This window comes from Myripristis murdjan, chromosome 13, assembly GCF_902150065.1.
Source record: "Myripristis murdjan chromosome 13, fMyrMur1.1, whole genome shotgun sequence".
Classification (NCBI taxonomy): Eukaryota; Metazoa; Chordata; class Actinopteri; order Holocentriformes; family Holocentridae; genus Myripristis; species Myripristis murdjan.
Window position 1 is genome coordinate 35,133,276 of NC_043992.1, and position 26,148 is coordinate 35,159,423.

The following is a 26,148-nucleotide window of genomic DNA, read 5'->3' on the forward strand; positions in this document are numbered from 1 at the left end:
CTGCGCTTCTATATCCACTGGCTAACAGGTGCCAAATCAGTGACATCATGCACTAAATTTATAAGCAAGTCGTCATTTGTAGATCCAGTTTAGACTATAGAGGGTGCTGCTGGCATGACTGCTGCATGAAAAATTCCACACATGGAAAGATGGAAAATGACTTGTGGTTTCCTGAGTGCAGAGGCCAGCTTGGCTCTTTGACAGAAAAAAAAAGGAGGCCTGGTAGTATTTCTAGACTTTCCTTTGTATATACAGTAATTTGTCAAGGTTGTGAAAACATTTGAGAAACTATTTGGTTAACTGCTTTTTGAAAAACCTTCAGCATTTTGATTGCAATTTCAACATTTTCATAGCAATTATTGCGGCTATTTGACATAAATAGCACATAATGCTTTTTAATAATGCCTCCAAGGCTCCTTCACCGAATGAGATCATCACAATGTTCAACAATCCCCGTCATGTTTGGAAATAATTTATTGCCAAGTATAAATCATCTAGCTTGATTGTGCCGTGGTACAAAATATGTCAGTGTAGTGGTTTGAACAGATACTGTATTCTTTGCCAACTTTATGTGTTTTCTTTAGTGAGGAAACAGGTTTATTGTCCTGAGTCTCAATTATAACCATGCTGCCCGTTAAAAAAGAAGCACTCAATAAATCCTTTGAGGAACAACTTCCTCAGGACAAGTAAGGTGAGAGTGTTTAAGGACTCTTCGTGTGTGTCTGTGTGTGTGTGTGTGTGTGTGTGTGTGTGTGTGTGTGTGTGTGTGTGTGTGTGTGCGTGGGTCTTGAGGAATTTAGGCCTGCGTTTTGTAAACTAAGTAGTTAGAAGCTGTGGGCCGCCTTGTCAGGATGCAGACTAGTCACCGGAGCACAGGCTCTGTGTGTGTGTGTGTGTGTGTGTGTGTGTGTGTGTGTGTGTGTGTGTGTGTGTGAAGCAGCACAAAGGCACACGGGTTGGTCCAGCACTCAGCTGCCAACATAGAAGAAAGGCAGAAACAAGATTTAGCAAGGAAGTAATGAGCGAGGAAGAGCTGCGCTACTTCAGGGCTGCACACCAGGACACAGCGACTAAACAGTCAACAGGCTGCACTCGCGTTATCTCCTTTTGTGTGTGTGTGTGTGTGTGTGTGTGTGTGTGTGTTAGAGTTTTTGTGTGTGTTCACCCTATGAATGTTCAGCATTCTAGTAGAAATGAACTCAAACAACAAATCCTCTCTCATCTTAAGGTTTATCAAGTCCCGTGCTCCACGCTATGATGCATTTCTGTTCATGTACACACACACACACACACACACACACACACACAGAGAGAGAGAGAGAGAGAGACACACACACAGAGACACACACACACACAGTGTTCAAGCCAAGAACATTTCCACACGGTCGGTTTAGATACAGAAACCACGCTGGCTCTCTCTCTGGCCTCCCATCTTTCCCACATCAACCACAGAGATTCCAGATGTTGCAGGAAGGCAAACCGGGCCTGTAGCCCTCACCTCGCCTCATCTTGGCCGAGTGTGTGGACGGACTCACACACACACACACACACACACACACACACACTGTGTCCTTCTGCACTGAAGCAAGGCTGCGGGTAGCCATGCTGCTGGAGATTTACATAGCTGTCCACTTCCACCTGTACCCAGATAAAAAGGAAACACAGCACACCATTAAAAAGCGTCTCTGTCCTGGAGCAGTGTACCACTGCGGCTTTCTTGTGGTTTTAGACCTGATTAAACAATTTGGCCCAGTAATCAAAGAGCAATAGAAGGCAGGGGGAGTGCAGACTTCCTGCATCCTCTCTGCTCCCTGCCTCTCTGGCTCTTGGCTTGAGAAGTTAAGGGCCCAGCAGGACCTGTTTGTGTTTCATTTCGAAGACAATGCCTATACTGTGCTTCCAGCTTATCACGGCTGATTATTCGAGCAGCGCTGTTGGCAGCAGTCGAGGTAATTAAGTCCATGTAGACATCCATTAATAACATTCATGCTTAATTGCTTTTTGATTGTTGATGATCTTTTAAACTCAAGGGTTATGACAAGCATAAGGTAAACCTATTTTCAAAACTGAGCTGCTGGTGCCGTTAACAGCCTCGGCTGAATTAATGAGTTGGGGTGCTGGTCTCAGGGGGAAAGCACAAACTTTTACAGGCAGAATAATGCTGCATTTCCCGATTTTTTAAAGAGTTATTTTCACGCAATGTGAAAATCATATTTTACTAACTTAGCGTGGCTTAGGAAATATGGAACGTTAAACCACATTACCACATTAGAATACCTTAAAGTTGCAATAACTGAAATCGCAGTAATGAGGAATGTTTAGACTTAGCCTACAAAAAAACAAAAACAAAAAGCACATCATTTATCAGAGTCGTTCCCACGGTGAGAGCCATGTGGACTCAACCATTGCATCACTGTTTGGTTTCTGTTTTTCATAAATGCTCTTAGCAACGTGGTGCTCTTTATAGCACGGTAACTGTGTAGTTTTAGTTACCCATCAATTTCCCTGAACAGTGTGTGTCAGACTCTGCAGGCTGCTGTCTTTAGGTTCAAGGCCTCTGTCTTCACATAGAAATGATAAACTATCTAACTTGATGCAGGCTTACGCTCTTGTTTGAGGTATTACGATCAGATATTGCATATCCTGTCAAGCTGTATCATTTGGGGTTGGCTGTGAAGGGTATCTTGGCACACACATACAGAGCAGAAATCCCCTAAAATGTGCAATGTAAAGACCAGCAGGGTGATCAAATTCACCACATTTTTATGGGAAATAGTCCCCCGAGAAAATAATAGGGATCTTAACTGACTTGACAATTACATGAAATCAATAAAACATGAGCATATTTTACATCTGCCACCTTCTTCCTCTTTCCCATCACTCATTGTATATGTGTGTGAAAGAGAGAGAGGGAGAGAAATTGAGAGGAAAAAACCCACTTCTCTGATTAAATCCTTATTGTTCTAATAAAAACCAGGTGGTGGAGACTCAATGTTTTCCCATGGATTTTTGTGGGCAGCGGAGCCTTAACAGACTCCGACTTGACAGCATTACATGCTTTGTCATTCTCCTCTTTTTCAACAACGAAACAATAGTGATGTACGCTTGTCATGCCGGTTTTACATTCTTCAAGCCTCTTTATACAAACTTTGAGCCCTTTGAGCTCACATTTCTACGACGATTTTCAGAAAGAAAACAGCCAAGTTTTTCTATTTTTGCCTTGCTTATTGTCATAGTTGGATTCAAATGGGCGAGTTATGTAAGAAACACCGCTGCAGTGGGAAAATGTGGAAAACCATGATTGTTGTTATCCAAAGGACAAGTCATCATTTGAAGGGATGTAAGTGACTGTCAGTGGGGGCTTAATGATTCCGTAACGGACACCCTCCACCGAGAAGGAAACCATGACGTTACGACTGTCCTGTAAGCAAACTGAATTAGTGGCCAGTTTAATGGATCGGGACTGGACCGTGTGTGCAGAGCTGCAGCTCCTCCTTCCCCAACCCCATAATCTAAACCCAGATATACACCACATGTGTGACTCCTCTGGAAAAATGAACTCGACTTGGGAATATATGGTCAGGAAATTTATAGCACATGCCTGGGACGAGCCTTCGGGGGCAGGGGGAGAGCTCCCCGAGCCTTGTTTCCATTAGGCTGGGAAGAGCAATCTCCCAGACTATTCAAGGGGCCTGGTGTAAGACCTCCTGGCCAAAAACATGACCCAATCACGATGGAGAAATCAGTTTCCTCACATCTGGGATTTTCCCGCTGCAGCTATGGGGCAGCATTCCACATCAGTCACCGGACACAGGCAGCACACACACAAACAGGCCTGGAATTTGAACAACCAGTATACAAATAAATGTGTGTGTGTGTGTTTATCTATCTGTATGTGTTTATGAAAAAGTAAAGAGGGAGGGGAGGGAGACAGAGAGAGAAGGAGGACAGAAAATTAAAGTAGCTCTGAAAGTGTGCCAATTTTTTCGGGGAAACGAGAAAATGAGCGCTTTCTAAAGTTGCCCGGCCAAAACAAACAAGTGGGTGAGTCAGCGAAAGGAAAACATTCTCAGGCTGATTGATGTTTCCTCTGCTTGCATCTGCTATTACTTCCACCGCCAGGGACTCCTCCAGAGGCCAAGTCATAGTCTGGCCACAGCGATCCTCAGCACGATAACCGAGATCTTTATTGTGTGAGGTTTTTCCTTCCCCTCCAAGTGGCGGGCTGTTTGCCTCTCAGATGATTCGTGTCCAAAGAGGTCACAACCTGTTGTCGCGCTCCATCCCTCCATCACTTTTCCTCTCAGGAGCTGACAGGTAGACATGGCGCTGTTTGTCCGGTCTAACCCCAGACTCCACGCCCTGCCAGTCACCATACCTGGGGATGGATACCTTGTTTACAACTCTGACATCTAATACACTCATTCATTATCCCTTTTTTTCCCCTCCCTGCCAGCCTACATCAGTCAGCGGATTAGTAAGATGATGGAGGAGACACAAGATGTTTTTGGATGGACTGTGCTTTTAATGCTGCTTTCAGAAAAGCCTCTCCTGCCAAACCTGTGTTGTTACTTCAATTCTTTTGGTGGCTAACCCCTTCACTTTTATGAGAAATGAAGGGAACACGCATGCCGTAATCATTTATTCACTTTTTAAGCAACAGTGTGTCATTTATCGCACTGATTATAAATTCTGTTGATTCAACTTGATCGATCTGCTAAAAGAAATAACAGCTCAGTCACCAGAATCTTTCCATTTTTACATTTCTACAAACCAACAAAAACAATGAAATGTCAACATTTCTGAACCAAAAATACACTGCATATCAAGTCCTTTGACATTGGACTCGAAGCCCAGTTTGCACAGGCAAAGTCCTTCTTCCTTCTCACTTTCGGCGGCACTACATCACAGAACCTGAAAACATGAATTTCAGTGTACACTTGGTTTGCAGAAACGTAAAGTGCCAACATTCTTCCTGCCTCACGCTCACTTTGACGTGAATCGATTTGAAATCTTTGAACAGACTCCTTTATGATTCTTAAAAAAACACCAATGAATTGCAACGTCTTTAGTCAGTTTTTTTTTTTTTTAAATAAGTAATTACTTTGTCCGTTTTTATTCACATCTCAGAGGAAGAAGAATAGTCTTACATTATTGCAGGTGTTTATGAAGTAGTGAATCAATTCACGGTTTATAGTTGGAATTCAACCGAGTCGTTCCAAAATCAAATTTCCAACTAGTGACTCATGAATCAAACTGAATCTCTGTTAAGCCAAAGATTCACACTCCTATTACTAAGTTTGGTACCGGAATAGTTCACATGTTTGGTTTTAAATTCTTAGGCACTATTATCTATCAGTTTTAAGGATTTTGTGTTTTGGACTGCCTGGATCACTTAACCAGCAAAAAATGGCTGGTTGACTCACTCCAGCGCTCAACCTCAAAAGTCAAGAAACAGGTTCTCTAGACAAGTGTGTGAGTGTGTGTGTGTGTGTGTGTGTGTGTGTGTGTGTGTGTGTGTTTCTGTCCTGCAAGCTTCATTTTAGTCACTGGGTTTTGGACAAGTGCGGCTGAAAATAGCAACAAGCCGGTCACTGGTGGAGAGTTTCCTCCCGCTGAGCCGTGCTAAACTCAAAAAGCAACACAGCCGTGGCAAACTCATGTTTCCTCACACTTGTTTCATTCTTATGATTTGTAAACCCTCGAAATGCTTGTGACAAATCCATTTCGATTCAAAAGCAGAAGAAAAAGCTTCAAACTATTCGATTCCGCTTCTTAGATTGCAAAGAGCATTTTGATGTTTTCCTAGATAAGGATGTCTGATCTTTTATGTACTTTGGTTATTGTCTCCTTAGCAGAAAAGGTCGTCTAAATGAAGCTTTATCTGACAGAAGTCGCTGTTAATTTCATGTCAGATACAGTAATCAGGTAGCCCCGATCAGTTCCCTTGGTCTTCCAGAAGCAGGTTTTAGGTCTCCTCCTCCTGACACAGCCATAATTTCACTTTAAGACAGAACAAATTGAAAACTGAGCTCCTTATAATTGTCTCCAATCTCTGAGGCAGAGGCCTTCGGTGCTCGGATATCTTACTATGTGACCTTGCAATATAAATCACCCATCCAGCTCTGCAGCAAAAGGGGGCTACATATCTCGTTGTTGAAATGAGGTAATGTTAGCTCAGCTCCAGCCATACAGAGAGGGCAAACAGAGGGCAGCAGAGGCTCATTCATTAAAGAAACTGTCAATCTTCAGCCAGCCGCTCGGTGTTAAGACGGTGTGTTTATAATGGAATTATGCCTATTATAACAGTAATCCAAGCTGCTGACCATGAAATTAATACAGCTGATATGATATCACCACGCTTAGGTCATGCACTGCCTGAATGCGCATGCAGCGATTGAAGGAAATTCCTCAAATTATTATGGTGAAAGGATTACTGAAACTGCTCTCTGCCAGGCAACAGTAGCCCCGTGTTAACAAAATTGGGTTATCAAAATAACTTATCATGGCTTTTCTTGTTACATGAACTGACGTTTTCTTTTGTGTTCACTCACTTGTTATTTAAAAAAAAAAAAATGATATCCAGGTCTGTGTATGCCAAGGTGTTGACACAACAAAAGCAAATGGTGCTGAACATCATTTCCTTTCAGTGCTTGACCTTCTCTTGCCTGCCTGAGGATAAATAATCTAAGTCTCAATATGCTTAAAAGTAGGACAATTATATTAATTATATCATACATTTTAAAGGGATCTTGAAATAACACGTTCGTAGAGCAAAATGCAGGGGTCAGGAAATTACACTGAATAAAAGCATCAGGTAATGCTTTGAGTCAGCAAAGGCATATTGTATTAGTATTAGAGATTTTCCAATAGCAATTTTTACACTCTATGATTATTGTGGTATTTTGTAAGAATTTGTGTGTGTGTGTGTGTGTGTGTGTTTGCAGGGCTCAGAGGGGTAGGGGGGTCTTTAAAGGGTCTGTGTATCTTATGCTGCCTTGACTTGTTGGATGGTTCAAGTGCTGTTGGCTAGAAAAAAAAACACAACATGGGCTGAGTGATTTGTTATTAGTGTACAGCTTATTACAGTAAACATGTGGCACGGAGTAACTTTTTACTGCAGGAGAAAAATGAAGTGGAGAAAATCCGTTGAATATGGGAGAAAACCCCCCTTTTCCCAGTCACACTTAGCACCTCGCTGGGTCGCTCCTGTCATGTGCGCCTGGCGCGGAATTATCTCCCACAGCACTTGAAGGCAACACGGCTGTGTAGCTGAGCGTGGAGCCAGTGACATGCACACACTCACACACACATGCAAAAACAGACACTCACACACACATCTGGTCTGAAGTGTGTGAAGGTCTCAGCGGGTGCCTGTCGTGTCAGTGTGTTGCTGTGTCTCCTCTCGTGTGTTTTTTAATATCCGTCTCTGAGAGGGAGGAATATTGAACGGGACGTGAAGCCAACTCTTTTTTTTTTTTTTTTTTTTTAATAATCATGTTGATACCTTCGCTTGAGGACCGGGTACTCCAGGCGCACTAAACCTGCACCGGCAAGGAAAAGGTGCCTCTGTCGGAGACTTTGGCATAACGGGCTGCGGGGAGAAGCAGATTTGTGTTATTATGTCCGAGTGGAGGTTTTGCGATGACATCTAAACGGAACTCAGCGAAACTCAAACTCCGGCGGTCTTTCAGCGAGCAGCTGCGGAGCTCCACATCCAAAGCTTGGGATTTACTCTGGAAAAATGTCAGAGACCGAAGACTCGCAGGTCAGTAGCCCTGTAGGTAGCCCGGCTGTCCCGCAAAGTGGCCCGACGACCGGGAGAAGTTCAGGGAAATAAACCAGAACTAACAAAACAACACTAACAAACAAAAGAGGCACACATTTATTTGTGCAGTCACACTTTTGGCCACCTTTTTAGACTGACCTCTTGATGACTTACACTGCATAGTTTAATAATCTGTTTCAAACTTATAAAATTCATAAACATTGAGTTTACTACTGGAAAGCACGCGTATATAGCTTTTTCTTCCTATTTACAAATGATTTTGGATGTCATTGGTTGTTGTTTGACTCCATGGTGATCACCGACTTTGAGGTCACAGTTTACCAGGCTTTGCCACCACATCCCTGGAAACTACCTATGACTAAACTGTATTGTTTCCAGTTGCTATGAAAATACATATATAGCCTACATAACTAGAAGAAAAATGGCAGTTTTATAATTGCTTAATTCACTGAGCGTATAATTTCTTATAAAAAAAAAAAAAGGAAAATACAGCTTTAATATGTTAAAATTCGGGTGAGGTGAATAGTCACGATAAGTGGTTAGTTATTTATTCAGCGAAATACGAAAAAAAAAAAAAAAAAAAAGGCCTGTAGGATCCCTCTTGTTTAACAATATGTCTCAGTAATTTAACCAAACTTTCTATAGAACTACAAAATCCACAGCAATAGGGTCGCTCCTCACACCAACTCCGGGCTGTAGACTGTATTTATTACACCACTAGGTGTCGCTGATGTGCGTTTGTGTGTTTTGAATGGGGAATTGTGGACAACGGCAATGTGCGTATTTTAATGCCACCTCATGTGATTTGGTGTACAGGAGGTGTGAACGTGCACGTGACTGCAGAGTAGTCAAACGTTAAATAAAACAATAAATTTGTGTTTGTTTACATACATTTATGATGGTTTACATTCTCAATACCTGGAAAAGGCTACTGAAGTAATTTCAAAGAAAAAGGGTGTGTGTGTGTGTGTGTGTGTGTGTGTGTGTGTGTGTTTGAGAGAGAGGGAGAGAGAGAGAGAGAGAGAGAGAGAGAGAGAGAGAGAGAGAGAATACATGATACTCTGATTTGGTTATTGGTTATTACACTGAAAACCCCCAAAAGGCTGTGTTTTTATATATAGCAGGTTGCTATATTTATTTATTTATTTACCGAAGTTTTCTCATATCATTTTTTGTTTCTTTTCTTTTTTTTACAGTGTGGTTGGACAATTTTATTTAAATTTTACATAGTAATTACACCTCACATACATGCAGTTGTCTAGTTTTCGCGCAGTAGCCTCTTTATCTTGTGTGCAGATGGGTTTCATCCATGGTATGCACTAAATCACATTGTGAAAACTTTCAATTACATTAAAGCTTGTTGTTGTGATTTATTTTTTTCCAAAGTGGTTTTGGTTTGTCATATTTTATTTAGTTTACATTATCATGCAGTTCTGCAGTGTGTGTTTGGTCTGACTCTGTTTATCAGACACAGTGTGTATGTTTGTTTCAGTGCCTTCTGCTGTGAGTCTGTAAAAGCTTCTGTCTGTGTGTGACTTTCAGATTCAAATCTTATGTTGGTGGATGGTGGATAATTTGCGTAGTAACCAAAGTCTACCACTAGGTGCAGTTAAATGACCGCTGACAGTGTGCCAGGTCCTCATGTTGCAAATATGTGAATTTCAGAGAATTAAAAGACAACTTTGTATTTGCAAGTACAAAATTAAGTGCTGGGGTCTGTAGACAAATAGTGTTTTTCGAGTTTCAGAACAGTGGATGACACGTGAGTGCGTCCAGGATTTTACAGGGGTCTTGTTTTCTTGTGTTCAACAGCATTGATCGCTATAGTTCATCTATCACATGAGCCTGTTTTGTTTTGTTCACAAGGTTGGATGCATGCATGTGTCAGCTGTGCAGCCCGCTAAGGCACTCCGGTGATGTAGCAGCTGAGTCCTGCGTGGTCGGGAGGGCTGACACATTAATCTTGCATTCTTTTTCCATATATGTGTCTGAGTTGATCTGCCATGCATCAGTATCCGCTGTTTATTTACACAATAAACAATAAGGGGCCATATATAGACAGCCGTTTGAGTTTGAGTTTATTGACATTCAACTGACAACTGAACAGAAGCAGAATTTACATGAACAAAAAATAGAAAATTATACATGATTGTACATCATAAAAATCTAAAACTACATATTTGCATATACACATGCACGCATAGATTCATGCTCATACGTTCACAAATATGCCTGTGCATTAACATACAACCATGCATGCATTTTAAAATACCATGAAACAGCAGTATGCAACACAAAAACACAAAAAAGAAACCAACATAGTTTTCAGTTTTTAGTTATGCATTATGACTGCTGTAGGCAGGGTTAACTGACCTAACGGACTGAATAATAATGATAATAATCAACATCAAGTGATATTTTCTTGATCCCCACATGGCATTTAACCTTTTACTTCCCCGCTGCAAGGAGGTCAAAGGTCAGGTCGGCCACAGAGCAGCAGCCCCGGTGCTGGTAGAGATTCAGATGCATAGCAGGGCGAGTGCTTGCTGACACAGGGCTTTAAATCAGGCTGTCCAGGCTGAACCATGGTCTGTTCAGACACTAGTTCACCCTGACGTTAATCATCACATCACATTACTGAACGTTACCGCAACCACTGTTGTATGTTGTTGCATAAATTTCTGGTTCAGCATGAAGATGACATTAGCATTCAGTTCGGCTTTGGAGCTGTGCAGCTTTACTTCTGCACTTCGGGGGGAGAAACCTCTCTCTCCTGACCAGATTATAATCTAGGGAGAAATTGAAGCAAGTCTGACGGAGTAGCCCTGAATTTATATGAAATTAGGTCAGGTGTGCTGAAGACCCCTGACAGCTAATTTCTGGCTCATCAGTAATGGATCTGGCCGATCAACAAGGAAATGCATGTGTGTCAAATCACAGAGGGTGGCCTATTTCTCGCCAAACACTGATGGATGGCAGCTGTCGGAGAAAGACATTTTTCATTACAGGGAGAAATACATCACATAATTCTACATATAAAGGCTGTGACTCAAAGTTGGCTGAGTTTACTCATTTGCATACGACCCTCAGATAAAAGGAAATGTATGCAGGAGAAGTTATTCACATTTAGACCTCAGACTGTTGTACTCCACCTGCTCCCTGCTACTATGTTGAAGGTCACTTTGCAGCGAGCAGCTCTTACAAATATGGCGAGCTTCAGCATCTGGTGATTAATAGGTGTAACTCGGCTGCTTCAGGCTATTGAGAAATAAACACTGATGGATGGTAGCCGTCAGAGAAATGATGGGTTTTCATCACAGAGGGAGATGCATCAAATCTTTTTACACATTATGGCTGTGATTCAGAGGCGGCTGACTTCAGTTGTACACAAGTCCCTCAGATAGGAGGAAATACATTATATATATATGTGGGAAAAGTTATTTGTGTTGTCACCTAGGCTGTGCAGATGCTTAACTGAGAGTTTGGGTGGTGTATTGGATATATTTAGTTTCAAAGTCATGCCACTTTAAACACTGGGTTTTAACATCCTAAAGTTTTAGGTGAATGAGTTCTACAATATCCATGTTTTTGAAGAAACACTTACCAGCCTGCACAAACTGGGCTAAGAATAGCATTTAATGTCACAATAAGGTTACAATAACCTATCCCAGTGTGAGCAACAGCAAGTTTTGATGGCATGCTCAATATTGGAAAGCCACTAAATCAGATGAGGTAAAAAGCCTGTACTCACTGTGCTTTTTAAGACAAGACCATCATCTGATTTGCCCACAGGCAATGAAACATCTGTGTCTGTGCCTGCCCTGGACAAATATAATATATAATATAATTTATAATGGACTTGGGTTGAACAAAAAAAGTGTTAGTGATATCTTTTTCCTCATTGAGCATGTAAGCAGGTTAGCCATAAATTAAACTGCAGGATCAACTCAATATTTGTTGTGTTTTTTTCTAATTTATCAGAATAGAATTGTGTTTGTGTGCTATTCTACAGTAATACTGAGGAAGGCATCCTTCACTGTTATCTGAGGTGTGGCAGTGATGGGCGAAGGTACAAGGTGCAGGATGATCAAGCGGTTAAAGAGATTTCCCTGTAACTGGCAGACCACTGCTTTCATTTTCAGTGGGTGTCCATCCCTGCTGATGTTTCCTTGAGCAAGATACTGAACCTCCTCTTGCTTGTGAAGCTGCTCTGTAAGTGAAATGTGCACATGTATGTTAACATTTCATTGGTTCATGCAAAGAATCAGACTTCTTATTACACGATGAGCAACATGCCAATTTAAATATTAGTAAAAAATGCCTCCTGCCTAAACGTTATTCCTCAAATATTTGGATAAACAGGGTAAAAGAATAAAAGAAGGAGAAAACAAGGCACAGTGTTAATGAGCTCCCTGTTTATCACAAGAGGCAGCAAAGAGCCAATTATTGTGCTTCGTGAAGCATGGCGAGTTGTGCTTTTTGGGAATTATTAGCACAACTCAAACATCAGTCAGAGTTCTTGGTCAAAACCATCCATCATATAATTGGTGATAATGAGAATGCCATTATTTTTTAATTGGTTGTATTGTAAAACCTAATCACCCAAAACTTTGACTATAAGAAATGTCTGCTGACTTTTGACAAAGACCATCTATTTTCATTATTTTTATGAATTATTGTAATTAACCTACCTGAATAAAATAATCATAATTGTGGGAAACTCATTTCTAACCAACTATTCCAAAGACAGCATAAACATACTTGGGATTAATTTTGTTTTGGAAACTATTAGATTTGCAGACTTATTCCCACATTTTCACCGCAGTAAGTACTATACTTTGAAAAAAAAAAGTTTAATTTGCAGGTCAGAAGCCTGAATGTCTTGGGACACACCTCTGTTTTGGGGAAAACCCACCAGCTGCAGCCAGCTGCTTGAGGAGCACTTACCACCAAAGATAAGAATAAGACCTGAATAATGATGCGTGCAGTCTTGCTATAAGATCCCCACTTTGCAGACTTGTCTCCGCTTAAATTCACAGCTGTGGCGGACGGAAAAGTGAACCTCAGTTAAGAGCTTCTTTGTGTCTGAAGTTGAGTGCCCACTCGCATGTTTAGGCTCACTTTGCTGCAAGCAAATATAAAATATATGGTGTGCTTCCTCTTCCGCTGGGTCATTTACTCAAAAATGCCTCAGGCTACCTGGAAAGCTGCTCTAATGGCCCGGCAGTATTAATGTGTGATTTACTACGAGCCAGACCTAAACACAGGCAGTCAGACTTGGTGGCTCGTGGGGTGGAAATCATCAGTCACACTGGGGCTATTCTTAATCCTCCTCCCCTAACCACAGGAAACTTCGCTACGCCAGAACCAGCACTGCCCAGTGCAGATTACATGTGTCTGCCTCTGAATCATACCGTACCACATCAAACTGGTGTCTAAACACCACTCAGCTGCCTCTGGACTGATCAGGCCGCGAGCCTGACTCTGGACACACCCCCAAATTGTGGCCGAGTTTTAATGTGGCTCAATTTGTTACAGTTACAGTCACAGTTACAGTGTTATTGCAGTGAACGCTACACTCTTCTTTGTCAACTGGATCGGCAGAGCTTGAGACGGTGTGTTTGTTTGTCTGTGCAATGTGAGTCTGGATTCCTTTTTCCCATGCTGTATTGTCATTCAGCTCTGAAACCTAGACAGGGCATGTTGGAACAAGTTTGATAAGGGCTTCAGTCCCAGCGCCCGACACACAACACTCCCACTAAGGACACACCGCAGCCATTTCTTCATGGCAGGCAGCTCAAAGTTAAACACAAGGACGTCCCATGAGCAAACTGGAGATCTCATATAGCCCTTTCACAATGTGGCTGAGGTATTTGACCGGGGACTTTGACAAAAACACCTCAGGTGGCATTAACCTCACTCATAATTACGTTGCATAGCAGTGGTTGATTGATTCCGTAACAGTATACGCTTCACGTACTGAGTGATTTTCCTCGTCTAGACAAGAGGAAAGAAAAGAGGAATGAGTTCAGGAGGGATCAGGCTGTCACTCCGTTTCACGATCTGACACCTCGGAGTAACACTGATCCCTCTGCAGCGTGTTCTGCTGGAGGAAATGAGCACAGGTGTACTGTAAATGAGCGTGTAAAAGTTGAGTCACCGCTGAAATCGTCTGGACAGTGTCACACCAGCACCTGCTACCTGAAAAACACAACAACGGCATTTTGAAATAGCTCCTGTTTGGGGTGTGGGGAGGACCGTTAAACCCACAAGAAGTTCATGAAAACTTGCAGCGGGCTCTGAAGTGTGCAGCGGCTGAATTGTGGTCTTTGTGTGCTTCAGCTGGGCTGGGTTTTGCCGGCCAGGGAGAGGGACAGACGCGGCCTGTGTTTGACTTGGTTGCCTGCCCGTTTGTACCCTATTCACATGTATGGTGCCATGCTTACACTTACACTACACAGGCAGCCTGTACGCAGAGACCAGGACGGCTTAAAGGAGTGTCTGGCCCTGATTGGCAGCACTGGGTGGGTCTGTTTGCGTGGATGTGGACTCTGTTTCAGGTGCAAGAGTTTTGTTGCTCCGTGCTGGAAACATACTGATAGAAATGTAATTTTAAATTGAAGGTGCTTGACTTTTTTTTTTTTTTTTTTTTTTTTTTTTTTTTTTTTTAATCACAATGAATTATCCCAAATGATAGCGAGGTCGCAATTATTTCTCAATGCCCTGGAAAAGTTATGGAAAATTCAATTTTTTTTAAAAAAAGTTGAGGAACAGTCATGAAATCTGACGACTGCAGCATCAACTTTTTAACGTTTCAGCTTGTATTGGAATTAAAACTCTTCACTGCCAACTCTAAAATTGTCTTTTTGTTGTGGAAATTCTGCTCATTTATGGAGAGGGCATGGAAAAGTCATTGGCAAAATGTTTATTAATCTAGTTTTCAAGTACTCCACATTTCTCCAGACAACTGTTTGGTCGACGACAGATCCAGCTTTGACAAAATCTTCAGCATCGTAGGCTACACCAAAACTGGGCTTTCATTTCTTCGTTTGAATTTGACAAACGACACACCAAAGCTGCACGTTATCCCGGCCGTCTGTTTGGTTTTGCGTGTAGTTAATCCTGGTTGCTCATTGTATAGGTGTTCAGACTAAAAGTTTTCCTTTTCCCCTTGGTGCTAACACTTTGCGGAGACCTGCTGAGAGGCTTTCCTGCGGCTGGAAGTAGTGGTTATGTGATGGGGGTGGGGGAGCAGAAATTAGCATTCTACCACCAGGGAAAACAGTTTTTTTCCCCTCTCCTCACTGCCCTCACTGGATTCCTCTAAATGGCACACAGACTCACTTTTTGCCCAGTAAACTTGGCACCTGTGTGAACGGCAACAGCAGAGGAGTTGTTCTGGTCCAGGGCGGGCCTTAAAAGCCAGTATTTTTCTAAGCCCTCCCTCCCACACCCTTCTTTCTTCCACCCCGGCTCTCCTTACTCAGTTCATAGGCATTCCATTGGTATTTATATTTCCCTCCAGAGCCGGGGGGAGTCGACAGGCGCTCACACAGACACTGGATTCAGCTCGGCAAGGTAGGCAGTACTCCCACTGCTTCCCCGCCATTGGCCCCCCTGCGGTCACGTGACCCAAAGAGGTAGAGTGAAGTGTTGGCACTCCTCCCCCTCGGCTGTGCTCTCCTGTCCCTCTTCGGCTCACTTCAGGCTTGTTGCGCTTGTATGTGAAGTTTTCTGTTGGTTGGGAGAGTGAGTGTGTGTGAGTGTGTAGCAGCCAGCGGCGAGGGCCTCGTTTGGGGTGTACAGTGTTCCACTTATGTTCAGGGAGCTCCCAGAGTCCCCAGGCAGCGAATGTCTGGGCAGCATGACCCCAGAGACTCAGGACATCTACCTGAGAATGGACCATCACAGGAGACGCTCCGGCTACAGGCTGGGCAGGATCATTGCCAGGCAGCAGCTACTCAAGAAGATTGCCGGAGGTAGGAAAAAGTCTTTGGCTGTTAGTTGACAGTTCAGCTGTGGTCTGAAATAACCTCTTTTTCTTTGACTCAGTGCCAGGTCCTAAGTGTGCTGCTTAATTGTGTCTTTATCTGTTACTTCAAGGCATGCTTGGAATGACTGATTAGCGAGCCGGTTGCCAAAACAAGGAGTAAGATTTGATAAAGATAAACAATATTAGAGTATGGAGAAAGAGTTCCCAGCATGGCGGCTTAGCGAGCAAGGACTTACAAAGTGTTTGTAACAGTGTGAGTTCAGGGTCAGCTGATTAGCTTTGTCACATGTCAGCTCATATTTCTCCTGTTTCTCCTCAGTTTATTTCCTACTGTCATATTAATGTAAAATTTCACAGAAATAGTCCTCGTGTGCAAGTGTAAATAATGGCAAACTTCACCCTCGCCCAGCAAGTAGGCAAAGGTGACCTTTTTGGTTGTAAGTAATTAGTAATAAGTGGTTAGGTGTAGGGTTTTATAATGAGAAAAACCCACAGTGTGAACAATCAATTATATCAATGAAGGAAAGTGTGACAGCTTTACAAGTCCTCAGGCTCTTTTGGGCAGCGTTGTGTCCAGCCAGGGGAATACAGCGGTGTTTTAGCACACTGCCCTGCCCCTCCATTCAGCTTTGGCCTAGGCCATGTCCCGCTTGTCAGCCTCTACCTGGAGATTTAAGGTCTGTCCCGCGAGGAGGGGGCTGGGCACGCATAACACACGCTCACACCTGCCCTCCTGCAGGTGTGAGCACCCTGGAGCTGGATCAAAGGGTGGCCACGTTTCACAACGGCACTCCCCATCACCGGCGGCCCGCAGAGGCTTTTTGAGCCGTCCGCGGGGCCGCTCGCTTGCATAGTTCTCCGCTCAGTCACAATCCCAACACTACCTTGATGCATGAGTCAGATAATGCACCCTCCGCTGTGGGAAAGGATTTCTGTATCACTGCAGTGGATTTAGGCAACACATCAAGCAGGTTTTGTGGTCATGAGGAGATAAAGGAGACACAGGACTTGCTGTTGACTGATGTATCAAGACGTCCTGGAGCTCTTTGGAGGTACGCTTGTTTTCAGGAGGAAATCTTGATCTGATGTTTCCAGGCATGTGGAGTCTTGTAAGGGAGGGGAGCATGTGTTTTCATATTACAGATGTCTGGTTTAACACCAAACCAACAATTTAGGTCATCCGTGACAACGACAGAAAATATTTTGGATACCTTTGAAGCATCTTGGAATCATAGAAATTGAATGGTTGGAGTAGTTTTATGTGCATTAGTCCTTTTTTAATGTCCCCATTTGCACGATTCATAGTGGGATGGGATTTGTTAAAGCGTAGCAACATTTTTTTTTTTTTTTTTGTGGAATATTTTAAATAGATTTTGGTTTTGTTTCACCACAGTCTGGCTGAATATTAACTTCTGATTCACTCAAGGGTTTTCATTATATTATGCTAATCAGAAACCTCAATAACAAAGTGCCATTTTCCTGTTTCAAATTGTTCTTCTTGCTTATGGTTTGACCGTGTCTGCGGGGTTTGAAACTGTATTCAGAGAGATCAAAGCTCCGATCTGAGCCTTTGAAAACAGAATTTCTCAAAAGTAACATCACTCATTTGTGAAGCTTCATACCTTTTTAACCTCGGCCAGTGAATACAACCATGACCCACATTTTCCATCAACTTGGGAAAGAAAAACCTTTGAATTTCAGCTGCTTCAGCGAGACTTAGGAATAAAAAAAACAAATCAGCAATATGTAGTTTTAACAAAACGGTGGTAGAAAAGAGGCTTCGGGCTTAGATGTGTAGTGTTTTGTCAGTGTATGGATGTGTTAAAGGTATCAGAACAGCAGAGACATGGTCGTAACCTGTAAGGGGCAACCTACAGGAAATGTCTGCAGTCAGCTAAACCCAAAGCATTTCAGTTTAAAAAAAAAAAAAAAAAACTGAATACATTTTTGGCAGATGGCCCTAAAATAAGTGGTATAAAACAGTTCCCTCCAAGGTGTCTTGTTGCATAAAACTCCAGGTCAAATTAGGAATTTCATGCTTAATTTTGGTCAGTTTTGTTTTCCTAGCTGGCTAAAGTGCTGTGATTAAGTAATTCGATGCTATCTTCATTCCTAATTTTGGTGAATTTTTAGAGTTTTTAGACGTCTGTTTTCTTAAAAACCCAAATGACGATTTTCTAGCAATGTGGCAGCTAATTTCAATCCACTTTCCTCATTTTAATCGCCGTCATTCAAGGTTTAAGCCCCGTATGAATCCCTTGCACCCCTGGCCTCACCCTATGCGACATTTGAAATGCCACAGATAACAGCGAGGTAGTATTTTATGTCTCTTGCTGTGCACTGCAGAGTGTGGAGAGCCAAAGGAGTAATCTGCTTTGGCTCCTGTGGCTCCTGCATTCCAGCTGGTCAGCTCTGTTGACATAGCAGGCTGAAAGTGAGTGGGGGCCGCGGTGACTGGCAGAGTCACTCGTGTATTGTTTCACCCCGAATTCCAGGGACGTTTGCGGGGTCTTAGTCATGTTTCCGATATGATGGCATTTCACTGCCACCAGAGCCGTGTGTGTAGGTTCTCACCCAGTCCACCGTGATTAGCTATACTAGCAATGCACCGGAAGGGACTAAGGACCCAAGCGTCTCTGGAAATATTGCTGCAAGAGAAATAATTTAGTCTTATATGCAGTGTTTAAATCTTGTTTTTCGTCAAAAGAAGTGACAGAATGTACCAGTGGGATGAGATGATCCCACTTGTTTCCAATGCTAATCAAGAAGTGTCATTTTCTAAATACTGATGAGCTTATCTGCTTTATTCTACCTTGTTTCAGCATATTTTTATTCCCAGAAGGATTCCTGAAGCAAATTAAACTGCACCGGAATCAAGAGTCGTCCCACTGGCTTCACTTTTTTTTTTTTTTTTTAAAGAAAAACTATTTTTAAGACTCAATATGAGACTAAATAACTACCTAAGATGGAGATTTTTTTGTATTGTGGCCACATAGTAGCGATGTTTATTCCTTTATGAAATATGTTTGAATCAGTCGGGACTGACTCCTCTTCTGAGGGGCTGTTGTGGCAGGGGAAGGGCTTGTTTTTATTTAGGAGGGATCTCTTTTCCTGCAAATATTCCTGAGGTCCTAGAGCAGTATTATTCCCTATCTCATCACTCCGAAGCGGCTACTGTGCATATGTGCTGCTCTGGTCTGTCAGCCCTTATTGCGCCGCGCTCAGCCCATCTGGAGCCCAGATTCTCAAGATTTCTGCATCTGCTGCTGCTACTCATGCGTCAGAAAAAAGGAACGTTTCACAGCCACGCTTAACTATATTTGGCCTATGTATCCAGCTTACCCTTACCCCACATTCAATAATACATTCACACACTTTGAATTCACACACATTTTTTACACGCTTGCACACACTGCCTCCTGTGTGTGGAATCAATGAGCTATTCATGCTGTCATGGAGAAAAAATTTCCTCCGAGATTCTTGATTTGTTTTCCTAAATTCTTCATAAATTGCTGTATTTACAGCAAATTTCCCCTGCTGTAAGCTTTTCCCCACAGCCCTCACATTCTAACATGTTATGACCAGTGACTTAATGGAGACTGTGAATGCATTTTGAAATTCCCTTCCTCAAGAAGATTCCCAAGTACTTAAATGTTGAGAGCTAAAAGGCTTACCATCAACTTTTGTTTTTGTCTTGAAATGGCACGATACTTGTGGAATGTCATGGCATGTCATGGAATTGTGAGATGTGTTTTCCAGACATGGAAAGCTTGGTAATGCGATCGATTCTCAGGGGAAGTCAGGAAATATCAGGGAATTTTGCAGATGGGTCACTTAATGGATTTTAGAACTTGTTTCACATAATCATTGATTTAGGTTCTGGTTTTTAACTGCTGTGGAAACCAGACTGTTGACTCCTTTGGAACTTTTCTGAGCTGAAAAACAACATAAAGAAGGAATACCGGTTTTTAGGTCATGGAAGCGCGCTGATTTAACTATGGAAAGTCATGGAAATGTCATAAAGTCGTACATCAGGGTCACAGTGGAAACGCTGACTCTTTGAACTCGACAGCACGACTAAAAGCTTCCTCGCTGACTACGGTTGTTTGGTTCTTGTCCTCACTGAGGCCTCTTGTGTTTGGGACAAGAAGCCCTGTCCAGCGTGACCCCTGCGTGGCCCTCCGGCGTGGCTTAGTGACCTTGGTGCAGCCAGTGGGCTCCGATCGCTGCCCTGGAAAGATCATTAGTTGCGCTCTGACATGGCCGAGGATGTTGCTTTCCTCTCGTCAAATGACACAAGTTATTGCGTGGCAGCTGTGCACTGAGCAGTGAGTCTGTCTGTGTCCCGGAGTTAAAAAGTGAATTTTTTATTTGACTGTCCTGTCTGAAATGCCTGTGTCTTCGCTTCCCGCTGGCTGGTATATGCCAAGTGTTAGCCTACATAACGGTGGCCGGTACTGTTTCAGTGAAGCCCATGTACATTCTGTAGTGTGTATAATTTAATGTTTTATGCAGAGTTATATGGATTCATTCACTGCATTGATTATTATTATGCTGACTGAACTGCATTGATATGCTCAAAAAAGAAGAAAAACAACAACAAAGAACAGAATGAATCACCTTGGCAGTTCTTAATAAAAAATAAAAAGTTTAAGTGATCTCTTTTTTTATCAATGTATATGTTTTAAAATAAAATAAATAATGTGAAAGTAATTCTGTTTTCTTTTTCTACTTTTCAGAACAAAAATGATAGTCTTGAGTTTTTGCATAGTTATTAATGGATATCAAATTTGGCTGAATGTACTGAACTGACTCTTTGACTTAAATCTTGATTTACAAACTTGGACAGAACTTGTTAAATTAAATCTCCATGTAGTGAATTGTGAGGTGAACTGAGCTGAATATTTACACACCCTAATATTTCACTATATTCTACTGTCTAGGTTTATGAGATAAGCGTCAAACTGTATGCTTTATGTTGTTTAGATTGTGAAATATTCTAGGATCCCACATGAAACCCTTCCATACTTATATATATTTAAAATGCTGCAGCACAGAGAGAGCAGGCCATGCTCTGCCCTCTCACCACCGGAGAGCCGATTCTTAGAAACCACCGAGGGGTTTGTGTTTTTGAAGTGGGAGCCGCTCAGTGTTTTGAGAAGCTGCAACAGTCAAAAGCTCTCCAAGGTGTGGAATCCAGTCAGACACTGCCCTGTCGCTCTCAAGACCACTCACTCCAGAGCTCTGAATTATTCATAACAGCGTGCGGCGCTTCAGATCATCTGCATGTGAAACCCATACGACTGCAGCTTGATTCAAATGGAGGTTTGATAAGAAGTATAGATATTGGCTTACACATTGTTTGCTTTGCCACAAATATCTTTTATTCATGTGCCTGCTTAGTTTAGACTTTATTTTAATGCAGATTGTGTTTGTTACCCTAAGAGGGCAATAAATGATATTGACACGGAGCAAAAAGCCATTCTGACTGTGTAATTAGCTGCCATTTTAACTCTGGCACTTCATTATACAGTCAGATGCCAGTGAGTATAAGCCACTTGAAATGACTCAACCTGTAGCTTGTACTCCCCTCCCCCTTCTCATTTGCAGTATGTGGCAATTAACAGGGATAAGCCTAAAATGTGAGGGTTGGGTAGAATTTTCCCACTGAATGTCAGTGAATGATTCAGTCAAACAAAATCAAAATCAAGCACTCTCTTTGTCTGGGTACGCGTATAACACTTGAATGAGACAACAGCAGCTAAAAGATACAGACAAAATGCGGCCAGTGTTTGGTTTTTGGCCGCTAACGTCCCACCCTGCTGATAAAGAACAAGTAAGCAATTCAGTAATCGTTTAACTGCTCGGAACAACTGACTCAAGCCAGCCTCTTGTAAATAAAGGTCACATTCATATTGCACCCTTGTGTAGGTTCCACTTCCTGCCTGGAGGTGGCAGGCTGAGCCCATATTTTTCCTGTAAATCTAGCTCCCATAAAGCTCCTACACAGTCTGACTCGCTGACAGCTGCCACATGTGCAAGGCTAATCATTTACTAAATAGAGATTGGAGAAATACCTTGGCTGCACTGTAACAGGAACAAAAAGTCACATATTAACTGAGCCACAGTGGAAAACTTTGCCTGATCTCAGGGCGTTTGCATTCCTCAAAGCAGAAAATGCTAATTCAATGAAAAAAAGCCTTATTAACCTACATTCAACAAAAAGCACACTAAAAGCACGCTAACAACAGGTTTGTCCCAAATAGGCTATTTTACTCATAGAAGGATTATCCAGAGTAATGGATGTGGCCTGGTTCATAAAGCTCCAGCACAAATAAATGAAGCATGGAGACTGAACTATTTCACAGGTCCATTTCTAGTTTATGTTTTAAGACGACAAAAAGTTTTCAAATGTCCTTATCTAAAGGCCTCGAGTTGCAGTGTTGTGTACATTCACAGATAAAGGCAGTGGAGAGTGTATGGAGGTAGTGTCATGTGATGCATAAAATTCATCCCCAGAATGACTCAGACTGCAATTGCATTGGCTCTGCAAACCAATTCAAAACAAACTTGTATGGCTTCAATCAAGCATGTTACAAAAAAAAAACTCCAAGGTAACACTTATTTTTTTAAAAAAATAGCCTTTATTGAATTACTGATTCATACTGGAACACTAAAAACAGCCAACAAGTTTGGGCTAAAGGTCTCATCAGAGCAAAAAATGATCAACAGCAAACTCACTCAACTATTTTGTGAAGAGGATTTGACTTAGAGATGCTTTTTTTTTTAATGTTTGATTATCCCTTCTCCAAAGAGCACTTTCCTTCTTAATGCTTTTCAAACATTGAATGATGAGGATTTTGTCCACTCAGGTATTGCAAGGACTAACATTTTTATATTCAATAAAAACAGGTTATTTCAGTCTCCTCAAAAGTAGGGTCCAGTTCTTCACTGTGCAGTTTACTGAGCAATTGACTGTCCTCATTATTATGCTGCACAGTGTCCTCATCTGCTAAAGCCATGTCAGCTTTTGATGTGTGGCCGCCCTCCTCTGGTAGAAATGTACATGGCATACCATCATTTGGAAAAAGTGACGGAGGCGCAGGGGCAGCGTGCATTCAGACCACAGACATTCAGCCGCTGTCTGTTCACTTTATAGGCCTTTCAAACAGGGGATGACTGTCTGAACACAGCCTGTCACTGACGGCCACGCATAAAAAATGGCCTTGCACTTTATGCACTTTACGCCCCGTGAGTCTGCACGTCGGCGTGTGTGAGAGACTGTGAATGCTCTGATAAAAACCCAACAATTGCTTAACACATTCCTGCGGTGGAGTTCTTGATAAGCCACACCGCACTCCATCATAACGCAACAATACTCGCTGACTGTATCATCATCAAGCTTCTCACACGAGTGCAGCAAGGCTCCTGAGGCAGTTTCTTGTGGCCGCTCACTTTGATGTCGTTAATTAGGACCAGCGTCCCCAGGGATTGCTCCATGCTTTTATTGTTTAGGTCCTGGGAGGGCTTTCTCACGGTAGGGGCCCTTGTTCTGACATTGGCCCCCTCTCTACCCTCTGACTCTCAGAGGCCATTCCCAGAGAAAGAGGGAACCCCGTGTAGTTCCCTCTGGGATCCTGTCCAAATGAGAGGGAGGTGGACCTAATGCAGCACTGCAGGATTCAGCTTCACAAGCGTTTCTTCTGGATGTTTTTGCTTGTCCCCTCTTCCCCTCGACTCAGTGTTTATCAGACCCACTGCTGCAAATGAAATATAACTTGTTAGCTTACACTGCTTCCATATTTATTAGCTTCTGCTGACCTTGCAAGGCTTTCGGTGTAGGTTACCGTATTTGTGCGGGCGCCAGGACTTACAGAACATGTGTTAATAGCCTTCCAGCCAATCCTTCTTCATGTTTGAGTAGAGATTTTAGGTCAGTCGGCTGTCTGTTTGTCAGTAATTCATAGCTAACCCCCTTCAATGGTGTTATACAGTGCTCTTGGAAAACCAAATTACAGTGTTTACATAGGCTATCAAAGGGAGGGAAGAATTACAGCACACAACCATATATTATGAGTGGGAGAACAGCATGGCAAGGCATGCAGCCTGCTGTGCATAACATAGTACAGGAGATACTGTGCATGGACTGCTGCTCGGGATAGAATGAGTTGGTAGCTCCAAAGAGGGATACAATAAAATTATACTACATGACCACATGGGATACTGTAGCTGTGGAAGACCCAGCTGTGCAGTAGCTGGCATAAGGGAAGGGGGAGGAGAGAGTTGAAAAAGACAAATGAAAAAGCCCAGATGAGAGTCTTGCTGAGAGGGAGGGAGAACGGGAGGGAGAACGGGAGGGAGCAAGATAGAGGGAGAGGAAAGAGGGAGGAGAAAGAGAAACAGACAGAGAAAGAGAGAAGAAGAAGGGAGGGAGAGAAGGAAGCAGACAGCTCCAAGGGGAAGTTGGTGGACGGAGACTGGAGTGGAGGGGAAAGTCAGACAGGCCCATGGTCTAACTCCCCCCCCTTGCTGAAGTCTGTTTCCACGCCTTGCGTCTGGACCCAGGGCAGCACAGATGCCCACAGGTACAATAGCTCTCCTCATCTCTTACAGCAGCAGCCTATCTCACTGTTTATACAATGGCTCAGCAGATTTGTCATGCTAGTAATACCTTTGAGGGGCTAACTTTCCTAAAACCTAAAGAGAAAAAAGCAGCACAAAATGAAAAGGCTAGGCGCTTGATGTTAAACTTTTGAATATTGTCATAAACAGATAGCAAGTCCTTGATCTGTGTTATCATCATGTCTAACCTGGGTCATTCGTCCTGCATGGAGTTCTTGATTTATCTGCGGACAGAGCTAATAATTTCATCTGCACAACTGGTACACTGATAACACTACAAAGATCAACATTTGCTGGTAGAAGTGCAGAGTTTGATGGAGGCCTGCCTTGATGAAATGAAGACGGAAATCTGCAAACGCTGCAAAGCAAATGCTTCATAAAGGCCCTCCAAAATGGTTGTCAAAACACTTTAACATGCGTGGGAACATGGCTGCAGTCCAACGTCTGGAAGTGTTTAGCTCGTGCATCACGGCTCGGAGGTTACTGCTGTATGTATTGCACAGAAAGCTCTGCTGATTGATTTGTACTCTGTTTAGAGTCGCTGGCAGTAAAACCGAGGTACTGGGGGTTGTGGAAATTGCTGAGGTGTTTTACTCCTTCCTAGAGCTTTGGGGTCAGATGTCACTTTTAGTTGTATAGGACACTCTTCTTTGGAGTGGAAGTCATGTGCTGGAGTATTCTGTAAGGAGATCACCTGTCTGTGAAGCCGGAGTACACGCACTCCTTCTCCGGGCTAGCGCTGTTTGCTGAGGGACCCTGGGGAGTTGTCATGCGGTTGTTAGAACACTTTCTCAAAACTGAGTGAATGTGAGGTATTATAGCGAGCTGGATGAGCTTATGGTTTGAACTCAGAAGACTTGGCTTGTTCAGAGGCCACACAAACCATGCATCACAGCCCGTTATTTACCTCCAGGCCGTGGCATCCAACCAAATCCCCGGGCTCTCATTTCACAGTTTGGGTCCAGGTTCATTTGTAAATCCATCACTTAAACATCATTTGCGGTAGAGTAAGAAAGCGGCGATTCTCGGATAATTTTTTTACTGCGTCTCTTCCAGTCTAGTGTTTGATGACTTATTGTGTTTGCTACTGTAAACAGCTCGAAGGGATTTTCTATACTTAGAAGATGTTTACAACATCAGGCTGACCCCTTGTGGTTTGAGAAGTACAACCCCTTCAAGCAATCGTCCTTCTTGACTTTTATTGAATTTTTAGAGAGGCAGCACTGTAGGAGAGACATGAATAATAAGAGGTTACAAGCTGCACCGGGTGAGGGTCTGTGAATGAGTGTCTGGGTTATTTTAGTGCCATAATTTTGCATTGTAATATCATTAGTAACCAATACATGCTGGCAAACCAGCGACTGGGCAGTGCCAGACTTGAGAAAGAGAGAGAGAGAGAGAGAGAGAGAGAGAGAGAGAGAGAGAGAGAGAGAGAGAGAGAGAGAGAGAGAGAGAGAGAGAGAGAGAGAGAGAGAGAGAGGGAGGATGGGTTGTTACCCCTGGAAGATGAAAGGCCCCTCTCTCTGGGTGTCCTTCAGAGGTGAAGGAGAGTGTTACCACAGCTGTGCTGCTCTTGTTTAAATTCAATACAGGACCTCCAGAGGAAAAACACAGCCCAGATGACTTTTGACCCAGCGAGCTTTGGCAGCGGTCAACAATAGCAGCTCATAGCTCACATAGTCATGTTATTTACTCTCAGAATCAATAAGCTCTTGCTGTGTGTGTGTGTCTGCTTTGAAATTAA

General features: G+C 42.8%; 1 protein-coding gene across 3 annotated transcripts in view; it reads left to right on the forward strand.

Annotated features, from left to right (window-relative positions):
• stard13b (StAR related lipid transfer domain containing 13b) overlaps window positions 1-26,148 on the forward strand; it is a 69,032-nt gene that overhangs the window by 24,259 nt on the left and 18,625 nt on the right. The window contains exon 1 of one of the 3 annotated variants that reach the window (XM_030067262.1): window positions 7,540-7,768. The exons of 1 other annotated variant lie outside the window; for it this stretch is intronic. In XM_030067262.1, coding sequence (XP_029923122.1) covers window positions 7,645-7,768 — 124 coding nt within the window. In that variant the 5' untranslated portion in view covers window positions 7,540-7,644. Of the gene's footprint in view, window positions 1-7,539; window positions 7,769-15,575; window positions 15,769-26,148 lie in introns of those variants that run through there. One more of the 3 variants, XM_030067261.1, reaches the window with a different exon arrangement.